The 13783-nt window shown below is 38.9% G+C and overlaps 1 protein-coding gene and 2 long non-coding RNA genes across 4 annotated transcripts in view; 1 reads left to right on the top strand and 2 right to left on the bottom strand.

The window, feature by feature from the left end:
- Positions 1-983: 983 nt before the first annotated feature.
- Positions 984-2752, top strand: LOC145230453 (uncharacterized). The gene is made up of 3 exons (XR_013860661.1): positions 984-1290; positions 1451-1535; positions 2036-2752. It is a non-coding gene; the product is annotated as an uncharacterized LOC145230453 (long non-coding RNA).
- A 2164-nt stretch (positions 2753-4916) lies between these two features.
- LOC145228788 (uncharacterized) lies at positions 4917-7370 on the bottom strand. Of its 2 annotated transcripts, none has more exons than XR_013860302.1 (6): positions 7103-7370; positions 6864-6943; positions 6614-6667; positions 6337-6405; positions 5927-6026; positions 4917-5716 (listed from the first exon to the last, which is right to left on the bottom strand). It is a non-coding gene; the product is annotated as an uncharacterized LOC145228788 (long non-coding RNA). The 2 variants fall into 2 exon arrangements; XR_013860301.1 differs by having other exon boundaries at positions 5927-6037; positions 7103-7369.
- Positions 7371-8182: 812 nt separating this feature from the next.
- LOC145229755 (zinc finger protein castor homolog 1-like) overlaps positions 8183-13783 on the bottom strand; it is an 8126-nt gene continuing 2525 nt past the window's right edge. Inside the window, exons 3-12 of the mRNA XM_080095081.1 lie at positions 13478-13618; positions 12874-13001; positions 12607-12712; positions 12352-12531; positions 11650-11752; positions 11103-11238; positions 10732-10940; positions 10313-10438; positions 9884-10018; positions 8183-9796 (exon numbers count right to left, since the gene is read on the bottom strand). Coding sequence (XP_079951207.1) covers positions 9448-9796; positions 9884-10018; positions 10313-10438; positions 10732-10940; positions 11103-11238; positions 11650-11752; positions 12352-12531; positions 12607-12712; positions 12874-13001; positions 13478-13618 — 1613 coding nt within the window. The 3' untranslated portion in view covers positions 8183-9447. The remainder of the gene's footprint in view (positions 9797-9883; positions 10019-10312; positions 10439-10731; positions 10941-11102; positions 11239-11649; positions 11753-12351; positions 12532-12606; positions 12713-12873; positions 13002-13477; positions 13619-13783) is intronic.

Here is a 13783-nt window from a genome sequence, read left to right as displayed (position 1 = left end):
TTCGTCTACGCAACAACACACCAAGTAAAGTAAAACTTTTCCTTTAATGAAATTGCATTACATTTTTACGATGACGGGACAATTAAACGGATTGCTAAACCTATTTGTGCTGTTTGGTTACAAATCCTAACGAACTTCGGATTCTACCAGCAAGCAATTGTGTCACAAGAACCAATCAAGTCAAGCCACGTCACAACAGTTCAGTCGCCAATCATTCCAAGATTTTTGCCTCCCGCAATCAATCAACCAGCCCGAAGTGGAATTCACTGATTGATGCAATAAAGCCTGTCATTGGACGGTTGAAGAGCGCCCATATGACGTTTGAGAAGCAAACGTTCTAATTGGTTGAAAGAAAAAGAAAAAAAGTGAGGCGACTTTGTCCTTGCGCCTTCGATCTGTCATTCCTTGTGAACAACTTGGTGAAGGTAGATGTGTCGATGGGACGACTCACCAATTGAGAATAAACAGGTAATTTGCGAGTTGTAAATCAACTTGTTTGGTGTCTTTGTAGAAGTAAACTCGGGTGCACACTTGTTTACTTTGCACTGATACCTGTAATAATAAGTTATGCGTTTATGTTTAATTCACTTTTAAATACACTATACACTGCTGCTGGGTCACTTTGCTTCAGGTCGTCGGATGGCTTCGGGAATTGATTGGCTGGACGCTGAAACATCGTTCTTACGGAAGAGTGCTTCGTTGGCACACAACACACACTTCCGAAAACAGGCGAGTAAATGTATTTTTGTATGTTATCTATTAAATTGTATCACTTAATATTAGATGTAGGGGCCAACATGGGGAAATAGTATAAAAGTGCACTTATCCTGTCTTCACATGTTGATATATAGTTAAGCTTTTTGTAATTAATATTACGTTATGTCAAATTCCTGGTACTGCTTATATTTTGTTTTGCAGACAATTACTGGAGGCGCAGTGATCGAAGAAGATGGAAAGATCGGAAAGGCCTAATTAAGTTAAGTTGCCTAACCAGAAAGTTAAATGTGATGTTGCTTATTTGGCGTTCCCTGGTTTGTAACAGTCGTTTGTTTTGAGTTTAGCTTACTAGTTGTGAGGCAGGAGTAAAGATTAGAAGCGTTAACAAACGGAGCGTCAAATATGCACTGATATTATTTTATTTTCATTTCTAAAACCAACAGCAATCGAACTTTAATATTTACATTGGTTATTGCAGATCTCCCGTTTGCGGTTAAGACACTGGGGAATAATATCGGCATTGGACTGATCGCTAGATGAATGGGAACTACATACATCGGAAATACTTAATAAGTTAAGTAACCAGAATAATGTTAAATCTACAGATACAACGTAACACAGAGTAAGCTAAAGAGCTGTGAGGCAGGAGTAGAGTTAGAAGTGATTAATTTTATAACTTTATTTTGTATGCACTAAAATTCGTCAGATATTAATATTTGTGTTTTTGCTGCAGATCTCCTGTATGTCGTGAAGGCATTGCGTAATGGAGTCGGATTTGCGCTTGAACTGACCATTGGATGAATGGGAACTATATACAGGTACGTGTTGAGGCAAATCTACATGAATTATATTCTTTTAGATAGACGTTTTGCTGCATAAGTGCCGGTTCGGGAGTTTCTATAATAAAATGTTTACAAATCAACCAATGAATTAGAGGGGATTAATAATAGTTGTGACTCTTTAGCCGTTGCTGCAACGAATAGCAAGCCTGTTGTTGTTTTGCATGATGCTTGTGCATGTTACATTTATTGTTTTGCATGTCGCTTGTGTGTTGGAGCGGCTATTCAGTTGTCAGCATCGGTTAAATCATTCATATTAATAAGTAAGCGCATTTAAAAATTTTAACACTTGATGAAGTTAAGGCGTTTGTATGCAGCAAATTATAGTCGAACAATTTACTTTTTTCAATTAGATTGCTTATAGCCAACAGGGTGCACACTGTCTAGCTTTTAGTATATTATATTTTGCGAATATGTTAAGCGATCTATATGAAAGTATGGAATTGCATTGTTTTGTCTCTTGTATGTTTCTGTTTTAGGAGCTCCGATGTCGAGTGAAGATTAGAGTTCATTCTATGGACGATGTTGGCCACAAGTTGAAGCACTCCTATCATATTAAGACTTGGAACAACAACCATACAATCAGCGGACGATCTTCAACCACATTCTCGACGCTCTGTTCCCGAAGAAAGAACTTCGAACTTGTGTTTTGTTTTCACATTTCTGTGTTCGCTTAAATAAAAACCAACTTTGTGTATTGAGTAAGTTAAAGCTACATTTGTATCGTAATTATATTTTTGCGTTTTGTCGTTTCTTGTAAATTCTAACGTTCTAAAATATTTCTGTAATTTAGTTCTTGTTCATCGTCAATTTTGACAATGCTTACTTATATTATTTTGTTAATAGTTCTGAATTATAACCAAATTTTTGGCATGCGTACAGACACTGTTGAACGTTTATTTAAATGTTGCTTATTTTTGTGTGCGTGTTACTCATACTTGATTGTTATTTTATTTGTTTACTTAAAACGTTGTTTTGCCGTTAATTTGTGTGCACATATAGCACTGTGTTTATTCCAGGTGTGTTTCGTTATTCTATACTATATTCTATGTTAGGTTACATATAAGACTGATAATGGTGTCTTTTTTGTAATTTTATTGGTTTTGGTCTTTGTTTGTACTTAACATCTTTCATTGTAGTATGTTTTCAAGTTATGCTTCTACATTCTATGCTATAATATACGCTATTTTAGGTTGCCGTTTTTTATGTCATTTTTATCCTCCATTGGCTTGACGCCGTTATACCATATTTATTCTTGTTAGACCCCATATTTCCGTATTGTTGGATAGGCTTCAGTGTAGATCCCAAGTCAGTCGTAACGGGAGGTCAACAAACAAACAAAAATCTGTGAAATTAGAACGTAAGAGCAAAAAGATTTGGACTTTACACAACTTCCTATCAGCAGATTTTGAGACTTCCGGTGTGATTAGAACCAGAATTGTCGTACTCCGATCCAACTACAACATTAAGTAACGTTGCTATGGTCCCTCACATATGTCCACAGTGTTGTGGTTGCACACTTGGTCAAAAAAACAACAACTTTACAATTGAAGTTGTTCGTAAAAATCGAGTTTTTCTGGCCTTCCTACGTCAGTTGAGTCAGTTCCTCTGCAAGCGGACAGGCAGTCCTTCTGTGAGACTTTCTGTGAACTTCTATCCAGCCTTTCGACCTTTCAGAGGTTCGAACCAGTGAATTGGAGATTTACTGCCTGCCTGTCTGCCTTACTCTCAACCTAACTACGTGCCTGCATAACCACTGTACTAACGAGCTGCTTGCCCAACCACTAAAAAATCGTCTACATGTATGGTCTGTGTGTCTAAAAATTAAGATAATAATAGGTAAGAAAAGAAATCGATATCATTAAGGAAACCCGCCGTGCGATTTCGTGTCCATTGTGGTCTAATGGTAAGCTGCTTGGTCCATAGAACTTATGGTTTGTAGTTCTAACCCTCTCCCAAAATTTGTTATTTTTTTCGGAAAGGAATCGTCTAACTCACAAATGTATCATTTTTGGGTGGGTTTGCCGTCACCTCTCGTGGTGTAGCGGTGAAGATCCTGTCCTCATATGCTGGAGATTTGGGTTCGAATTCCAAAAGCTACAGCGCTGCTTAGTTTTTGGCTGAAGCCTAGAACCGAAAACATATAAGGACCACTTAAAGCTGGGTTTCTCGTCACCAGCCGTGGTGTAGAGGTTAGTTCCTTGCTTCTCAATCCTCTCACCACTGTTCGAACCCCGGTAAAGATAAACTCTGCCCCGGTAACCGATAACACACTTCGGGTTCGAACGTTGCCCCTCTGATAAAACTCACTGGTGACCCTCCTTGATTGAGTTCTCTCCCCGCTCTGATCTCATCACTCTCTAAGCCACCCCATGGCCCTAACCCTTTTCCATGACTGCCCCCAATCTCCCTGACTGGCTTCCATGCCCCCCATAAGCTAACGAACCTCACGCTGATCGTTCAAACGCATAAATATTTTGTTTGATGATATAAGAATCGACGAAAAGAACAAGTGATAAGTCAGTTTAGCCCTTAGACCGAAGGGCGCTTGCGCGGTGTAGTGGGTAAATAGAAAAAACGCCGGTTCGAATCCAATGGTTCGAATCGTACCCCTCCCCGTACAAAGGGCTTGCGCCTTCGGCGCAAGCAGGGCCCGAAGGGCCCTCCACCTCCCAAGCCCCCCCAAAAGTGTCTAAAAATACTATTCTACAACATTCCCCACTTTTTTTGTTGTATTATATTGGGCGGTTTTCCAAAAAAGTGCAAAATTACCTTTTCATTGTGATCTCATTTAAATCGGTGTACGGTCTTAAGGTTTGAGAGTGGAGTGACACACATAGAGAAGGGGAAAAACTTTAGCTCGCTGACGGCTTAGAGTCTGGGAAGCGGGGGATGAGATTGCAACAACGGGGAGAGACCTCAATGAAGGAGGATCACCACAGAGTTCTATCAGAGGGGCAACGTTCGAACCCAAAGTGTGTTATCGGTTACCGGGGCAGAGTTTATCTTTACCGGGGTTCGAACAGTGGTGAGAGGATTGAGAAGCAAGGAACTAACCTCTACGCCACGGCTGGTGACGACCATCCCAGCTTTAAGTGGTCCTTATATGTTGTTGTACCAGAGCGTTTTTTACTGCGGTTCTAGAGTTATGTAAAAGAATCATTCAATAAACAACAAGCAGCTTGCTAGTGTAGTGGTTTGCAGCAAATGGTAGAAAGCAATGAGTCATGGGATCGAATCTCGCGAAGCCTTCGAATCCTCGTAACCCAAGGTCAACCTTTTTGTAAACTAATTCTCTTGTGTTTTGCGACGTTGCGCTGATTGGTGGTTTACCTAAAAAAACAACACACCGAACCGAAATAAAACGTGTTATTTAGTATTATTGAAGTAAACAAAGAACAAGTTTCACACACATGGTTAGGCAAAAAATGTACTACTACGACAAACTAAAGGACAGACGTTAAATGGACGATTTAGAAGTTTAGTGGGGAACGGAGATATGTTATTTATTTTAAGATTCGTGGGACAAAATTGAAACTTTTCAAAGACCAAAAGGGTGGAAATTTCTAACAATAATAAAATGTTGTGAGCAAGGGAAATACGAAAGCGACGTAGAACGAAATATCGTGAAAATTATGGGAAATTATTTATTAAAAAAATCATTCTGTGTATTAGATGTAGCTATAACATATGTTATCAGGAAAATTTGTTTCGCAACAATGCAAGGAACAGGACTAAAAATGGATTTGTGGAAGATTTAAAGGGGTGAAAAAACAGTGATGGAAAACACTATGTTAGTAAGGACAAGGAATTGTTCTGTCATTAAAAATTAAAGCAGAATAAAACCGTTGGTACAAAATATTACACACGCAAACTGATAAACTATGCTGATGTGTATTTGAAGTGTACCAAATATAACGTGTATGAAAGATTGTTTATTAGTGGACAAATACAAAGTACACGATGACGTCATCGATCGCAGGTTTCGTCATCACGGTCATCTACATGCGAAAGGATCATGACTATGCGAAGGTTAAACCGAAACTGCACGATGACGTCATCGATCGCTGGTTGCGTCATTCCTATCCAGTTGAAGGATCCTATCCACGCGAAGACCCACCAATGTTTTCCAGTTGTTTCTCCTGATGTTATCGAAGTGACTAAAAAAACAAGTATATAAATGGTAAGTGCGCGGCCAGTTGCATATAAACAAAATATAACATAACTTTTGTAGCAAGTTTTATTCATTCGCCTATTTGGAAGGCATGAGCATTTCCGTCTTATTTAAATAGAATCATATAGTTATTAGATTTAATTGACGCGACCAGCGACCTTCAAAAGTAACATAACTAGGTAAGATAAACACTTACATTTGGAATGTTGTGCTTCAATTACGTTGATCCGATCAGCGTTTCTCCACAACCTTTGTCACCGCAGTTGTTTCCGATGTTTGGCTGCTGCTTCGAACGTCTGCAACAAAACTAACAACAGCATTCTGGTTTGATAAAAAAAACCTAAAACTAATATAATAGAAATCTAATATCTCAATCGCATTCTGTTAAACTTATGTAAAAAGGAAAAATCGATTCTACCGGAGCTGATAACTGAATAGCAGCTCACAAACACACGTGACATGCAAAACAATGTAACATGCACAAACATCATGCCATGCAACACACCGGGCTTGCTATCCGTTGAAGCAACGGTATAAATGATAGTTTAAATTATAATCTATGTTTAACTTCACAACGCTCGTGTTCTCTATTTATAGTTTACTTACATTAAAGCTTCAGTGCCATTTCTGTCAAGTTCAGATTTAGAAGTCTTTAAACCTTAGTCACGCCATGATCTGAAACCAAAACCATTTGAGTAAATATAAACATGGATGTACCAGCATTGAAACTGTAAATTGTTTTAAATTTTGATGTATAGCATATTTGACTTCTGCCTAAAACTCTTACTAACTTTCTGCAAACTATTATGAGTCGTCAGTGTATGCAGCAAATATTAATTTAGGTAACCTAGCATTATATAAGCGTTAAAACAATCAACTTAACTTGAAGCCGAAAGTTCCCCCCATCTTTTTTACGCTTCCGTCGGAAATCCAATCCCTGCAAAACAAAGCAGAAGCAGTATTTGGAATTCAAGGCAACATGTAAACTATAGTTTATGAAATATTTAACTGTGTCAACATGCGAAGACAGAATAAGTGCACTTTATACTGCCAACACTTGGACATACAAACTATTACCATTTAACGCCAAAAGTATAGATAAGTACATAAACTTTAATCATTTATTTACTCGCCTATTTTAGGAAGTTTCATAAAGTATTTCTTCTTCGCTGTGGTAGATGTTTCTCCGAAGCGATTGAAACCATCCGACGACCTGAAACATACGATGCAGCAGCAATATCGTGTATTTGATAAATAAGTCAAACATATTCTGGTAAATGTTATTCTGGTATATGCACAGAAGTCAACAAGTGTGCACCCGAGTTTATTCTGCACAAATACCAGGCTAGTTGATTTACAACTCGCAAATTACCTGTTTATTCTCAATTGGTGAGTCGCTCCACCGACACAGCTTTCTTCACCATTGAACAAGATCGAACAAGTTGTCTCATTTTTTTTCTTTTTTTTCGACCAATCATAGCGCTTCCTTCTCAAACGTCACTCCCGCGCCCGAAAACCGACCAATCACAGAGCTGATACAAGTAATCAGCAAGTCTCGTCAAAAATGCAGAGAAAAACTTCAATTGATTTTCCTGGAGCAACGTTCGTTCAAATAGGCACGTGTCGTGTTGTTACGTAATTTGTGAGCATTCTTTCTGTAATAAAACGCGCCATGCTGGAATATAGAAGAAAAAATGACAAAAGCTGATAATGTATTTTTGATAGTTTACAGCAAATCAGTTTCCGCTTTCTGTTTCTTGGTAGAACATAAATATTTTAAAAATCAAACCTGCTGTGAAAGTTCGTTACTCTATTATATGCTTTTTTTATTTCCATCCAACAATTTTAATTGCTTCAAAATCCAACCTGTGACTTTGTTTTTCAGTTTTTCTGTTGCTGACGTTTTTCATTTTGATATCACTTCAAATTCATTAGCTGACATTTAAGCTGATAAGGTTTAAACCGACTTGCTGCTTAACTCTGTCACGCCACGTGGTTTTTATCATACGTTAAGCAGGTTTACTTCAGGCCTAATTTATTGGATTTTTGACTCAGATTTCTACATACCGCTTAAAAGAAAACAGTATTTGAATATAGTATAGGCTTATGCTTTTTTCCTGTTTGAAGCCTAACAATGTTTTTAGTTACCCGATTTAAAGTGGCTTGTTGCTGAAATGTTTAATTTTCACAGGTTTTGCCTCCTACCTCACCTTTAAATCACGTTCAATCAAAATCGTAAAAATATAACGTTGATCTGATATTTTAAATGTAGGCTTGTATCGCTGCATTTATTTAAGTGCAACTAGCAATTTATGCGATTGACCACAACCACAATTATCGAGTCAAGTTTTCGGTTATTTGAATGATGCTTACAATGTATTAGGTATGTTTTATAAGACAGGCGGTTACCTACAACGGTGGTTGAACCCGTAAATCACTTTACTCAAACCAATTCCCAATCACGCATGCATTTTATTGCCGGAGTGACCAATATGTTGTTTATGTACATATGCATAGAGAAAATGCACAAATCCAGAATTTGTTCGCTAGACACACAACGATCGAGTCAACTCCCTCTACTAAGAGGCACCAACCAAAGTGAAAACAACGACAACAATCCAAAAAGTACAGCCGCTAAATATTGATATATTATTACTATGGGCACACACGCGATAAAACGTCACACTACACAGTTTGTTACGTCACAGCCAGACGTCATAATGCGAGTACGTCATTAATGTATTACGTAGCACGCAGGGGTTGATGAAGCACTCGAGTCGGATAAAAAAGGATTTATATCTTTGAAGATGGAACACGGTCCATGACGTCACACACATGACGTCATAAACACGTACCTGATCGATGACGTCATATATCGACAAGAACTCAAAAGTTTTTGGTTGAAAAGAATCACAAACAAAAAATACATGCAAAAAAATAGTGATCATAATAAATACAAGGAAATTTCACTTCGTGTTCACAATCGGCGTTTATTCGTTTGCTGACGTCATAAAGGTCATTAGCAGGTGTTCGAACGGTTTTATTGTTCACAGTATGGACACTATGCTGCGCACCTGAGCGACTGTATCGTGATCTCGATTGGTTAAAAATTCGACCAATCACAGAGGTTCCCGCCAAAAACAGGTCCCCAGTAAAAAAACAGAAGTACGTGACGAACACAGTTACATGCTGCACACTACAAAAGTACGAAGTAATTAAATAAATAAACAAAAAATGAGCACGGTAGGCAGGATGCCGTTGTAACATCACACAGAGCATTGTGTTTGACACAACAATGTACAGATTATGGCTTTCAATCGAACACTATGACTTCATAAAAGGATGTTGCGCAAAAAAACAGGCTGCTGTTTATTTGATGCTAAAAACGAGCTGATAAAAGGTTACAGAAGGTCGTTGACCCCGTACAGAAGAGTTCACCGCCGTCGAGGTTACTCGCGGTCAAAAGCATGCTGCATAAAAGCTAAAAGCTGCGGGCTTTTGCATAAACAAGCGCTTTGCGACAAAATACGCAAAGTTTGGGGCAAGATGCCTTGGATAAAAGAATTCGCCACAAGAAGCGGGAGGCAAGTCGCTATAAAGTGAAAAGAAACTCGATCCAACAACGATAAAACTCTAACCACCAAACTATAACAAGCGCAAAAATCTTTCACGGGAGAAAAACGATTTAATCTACGGGAAAAATAAAAACTAGGAAAGCTAGGAAAGTCCAATGCCTGCATGGTAACCGGTCATCACGCTTGTAACCCCGCCCTGGTGATTTTGATTGGCAGACAGATTGAGCGAATCAGAGAGGTCCATCGCCACACTAGAGGCTGCGTTTCCTTGCATGAGACTAGGATTAAACTGCTGCGTCACAACGGCAGAAGCATTGAACTGTGGCGATGCTCGTTCATCCGGAACGGGGCTGCTGTGAGTGCTCACTCGAGCGTACGACTCTGCGTTGAATTGTGGGTAGGCACCGCTTGAGGTGGGGGCGCTAAATGCTGAGTCAGCATGATTCAGTGGAATTCGGGCTTGCGACATGTTGCTGTATTCAATGTCTTGTCTGCGAAAAAAACATCAAAAGTTGCGATATTTTTCTCTAACCGTGCTTGTTTCCATAGCAATATGACGTAACATGGCAATGACGTACCCGGCTTTTGTGCAGACTTGAGCGAGTAGAATTCCTCTCTTATGTTTGTTGGCGTGTTGTTCTATGCCGGACAGACCGACCACCGAATAAGTACAGCCCGGTTGGAGACAGTGAAAGTGGGAAGTATTTCTGTGTCTGTCGGAATTTCAATTATTATTTCACAGTTTCAAGTTGTTACGACATACTGCTGTGACGTAATCGACTGCTAACTGATACAATCGACCACACTTAAAGCTGGGATTAAAACCGACCCGATAGGACCATGTTGTGGTATTTTAGAAACATGCTCTTCTGCCAGAAAACTACTTTTGCATGAAACCTTGTAGGTTGAAAAAGTTTTCACCGTTTGCTGTTACTTATCATTTATTAGCTTGATGCTTTCATACAGAATTTCCTCTGGTTTATGACATCACAATCTGTGATTGTTACCTGTATTTGCACGTGTCCCGCATACAATCCTCCTTCCCTCTGAATCTCTCGAAACCGGATTGTTCAAGTGTATCAGCTTTAACGTGTTGACGTCGATGTGTTCCAACTTTCGCACTGTCTGTACACCTGTCACGTCACAATACAAAGTTTGTTTCCAAGCAACGAAAAAATTCTAATAAAGACGATTTAAGTCCACCATAGCGCTTGTTACAAGGACCTTGCAAGCTTAAAGCGGGTTTCTTAACGAGCTTCGTGTAGTCAACCATAGCGCTTGTTACATGCACGACTTTGCAAGCTTAAAGCGGGTTTCCTAACGAGCTTTGTGCAGCAAAACACGACCATAAATTAGAATTCCCCCCAGCCTCTTGCAAATCTAAAGGCTCGTTGGTAGCAAAATATCGACTGCGGAATGAACTCACTTAAACTGACATCTGAGACAGTGGAAATGTGTGCTGGTGCTTCTATACTGGCAACCATCTACTTCACAATCCTGTGTTGTCTTGAACCGCTTGAAGTCGTCCCTCACCAACCCGGCCACACGTTCATGATGCTGCTGATGTTTGAACATGTGAGTGCGACCTGTGAATCTGTACATGCATCCGTCCCTCGTGCAGTGATAATGCGAAACCTGCAAGGGATTATAGCATGCTTTTATCACCAGAAAGGAGGATATATTCTCAATTATATTTGAATTCTGTGAAAAGGGTTTTACCCTCACTACCCACATTTTTTATGTTGAATAAATACTTATTTACATGACAACGATTTCTATGAATGAAATATGACGTACTTTAAACACATGCGGACACTGGGTGTCGCCACAGTTCTCCGAAGACTCGAACCTTCGAAATCCTTCTATGACGTCATTATTGATTCGGAATTTGGCGAACATCGATTGATTCTCGTCGTTCGGTTTCGGAACGAATCTGCTCAACAAAAATTATTTCACTTTATTTGAGAATTTCAACTGTTACGTCATACTACTATGACGCAATGATCGCAAATAGTGACGTAACATTTAACAAGATTTTTTTTACATTTCGGGAAAGCCTAGTTTTTGAATAAATAAACCGAAAAACAAAAATCGCTTGACTTTTCAATAAGAAATACGTTTTGTGTCATCAAGTTTTTACTAAACGTTTTCTTTTGCTATTTTGTCAACAAAATATTCCAATGAGAATATCAACTATTTCTCTGGGTTTCGTGTTTTTGTGAAAATTTTGGGAAACTTTTTTGCTCGCTTTAAACTCCTGACATTTAAACTGTTTTGCATCAAAACGAAACCGGCAGAAAAAAGTTCAGGTTGCGAAACAAGTCAGTGAGAAACTTCTCCTCACCTGTTGACAACTTCCGGGTCAGAAAAATGAAACGAACTCCCCTCCTCTTCCTGTATCTTCTCAGGGGAATCACCGTTTGTCGACGGCATGTCGTTCGAGAATTCTAAAATTCCATTCAAACAGTTTTGTTTAGATCAGAAAAACACAAGAGAATGTGTTGGAATGGAACAAAACGTTTCAACAATAATTCTGTCATATATTTAAACTTGAAATACTAAGATTAAATGCGAAAACGGCACTTAAAACGTCGGATTAGAGCAAGGTTCACCGCAATACTTCAATTGCTTGGTACCAACGGTTCGTCTGGGGCGTTCAAAATATTTTTTAAAACAGCTCAAAGTGCTGGCTACAATATACACGGACCTAAAAAGTAGCTTGGTCAAAACAAAACTGCCAGAGAACGTGTGTGTGTAAAATATGTTATGTTGCTATTGTACAAAATATTCGATGTACGAAGTAATACTTAGTAATGAATACAATATATTATGGACGTTTCAACAATCGCTTCTGTCACCATTAATGCAATGGCGATAAAACGATAATTGCGTGTTATCAGGGATAAAAATGCTTTTATGAATTACGACGGGAAACGGGATTCTTAGCTTCTTAGTTTAATCGTTACAACATGTTATTCATAGAAAACATAGAAATAAATTCATAGAATTCATGTTATTCATAGAAAACTTATCGCTCAAAACTCACTCGAGTTGGATTCGTTGCTGTTTGAATCGGTGTCGGGATAATTTGCTCGTAAATCCAGCACCCCCTCATCCGACGAAAGATCGTTGCTTTCAAGTTGGGCAGGAAGTGACGTAGAGTGAAGACTCGTCACAGGTCGGGGGGAACCCATATCTCCGCTAGTTGGCGCCAAAGATTGCCTCCCTGTAATTGAAAGGTTTGTGGTGAGCGAGCTCGTCTCGGTCGAAGCGAAATAAGTGAAATATTTCGACCCCGAACCTTTCGATATTTGCTCCAACATCGCTAGCTGAGGTCGGCTCAACTCATGCATGAAATTCGACGGTTTCTGTAGAAACGACGATGGCGTCACTGATGATGCAGTCGCCTGTAAAGAAAAAAAATTTGTTGAAGTAATATTTTCAACTTTTAACAAGATTTTGTGATGGAACTTTTGTATTAGTGTCAAGCATATCAGACGCCGTTTTGTGTTGTTGAATTTTTCGTGATAATTTTCAGGCAAAGATTTTCTATTTGTTTTGTCAGTACCTGGCTCGTATCCATGGCAACGCCTGGACGCTGCTCGATCTCGTCCGCTTCGTCCACTATCAGCGGTAGAGAGTCGTCGCCGGAATCGACGTTGCTGTGGTCGATGTCAGTCGTGTCTGACGTCATATCTGCAATAATAATAGAAATCTTAAAACTCTTTTCGTGTCTTACTTGCCGGACTTTGACGATAATGTTTTGTGTTTGTTTGTGCAAGATGTTTTACAGAATTGTTTCTTTCTGGAAAATACCGAACTAGCGTTTCGTATGATTATCGAATTTGTCGTTCAACTGGTGTAATGCTAAACAAAATATTAGTTGTTGTTCGAGAACTTGTATTTTTGCTGACGGTTTGCCCACCAGAACTGTAAAGCTTCTTCAGAGCAATGAATTATATATTGCGAGCACACATGCAAACTGTTTCTTCTGTTGTTTCTTACTGTATATTTGTATGTTTTTGTAAGTGTGTGTGTGTGTGACATTTTGGTGCAAGTTTTGTGTGTGTATACGTAGAAACTTTTTTCATGTTCCGATTAAACACGTGCTGTTTCCGATTAAACATGTTGTTTTGTATGTTTCTGTGCAATTGTTTATTTCTGTATCTCACCCATTCCGTTGTAACTCCTCCCCAACATTCTGCGCAGATGTTTTCTCACGTGAGTTGACATCTGATGTTTGTATTGGAAAGCAAACGCACAACCGGCTCTTATGCAGTGATAATGACTGAACAATCCGTTGTACTTGCAATCTACGAAACAAATAATGTACAGTTTGCTAAAATAAAATACTTTTCAAACAAAGTACATCGCTTAGGTATAATGTGTCTAAGTGCGGAATGTGGTAAAAACCAAAAACCAATAGTTCACCACGTAACTTTTTAAATCTTCAATTTGCTTAAAAAACAATGTATAAG

This window comes from Phallusia mammillata, chromosome 5, assembly GCF_965637545.1.
Source record: "Phallusia mammillata chromosome 5, kaPhaMamm4.hap1.1, whole genome shotgun sequence".
NCBI lineage: Eukaryota > Metazoa > Chordata > Ascidiacea > Phlebobranchia > Ascidiidae > Phallusia > Phallusia mammillata.
The sequence above is the reverse complement of the archived record's forward strand: the minus strand, read 5'-3'. Positions and strand labels throughout refer to the sequence as shown.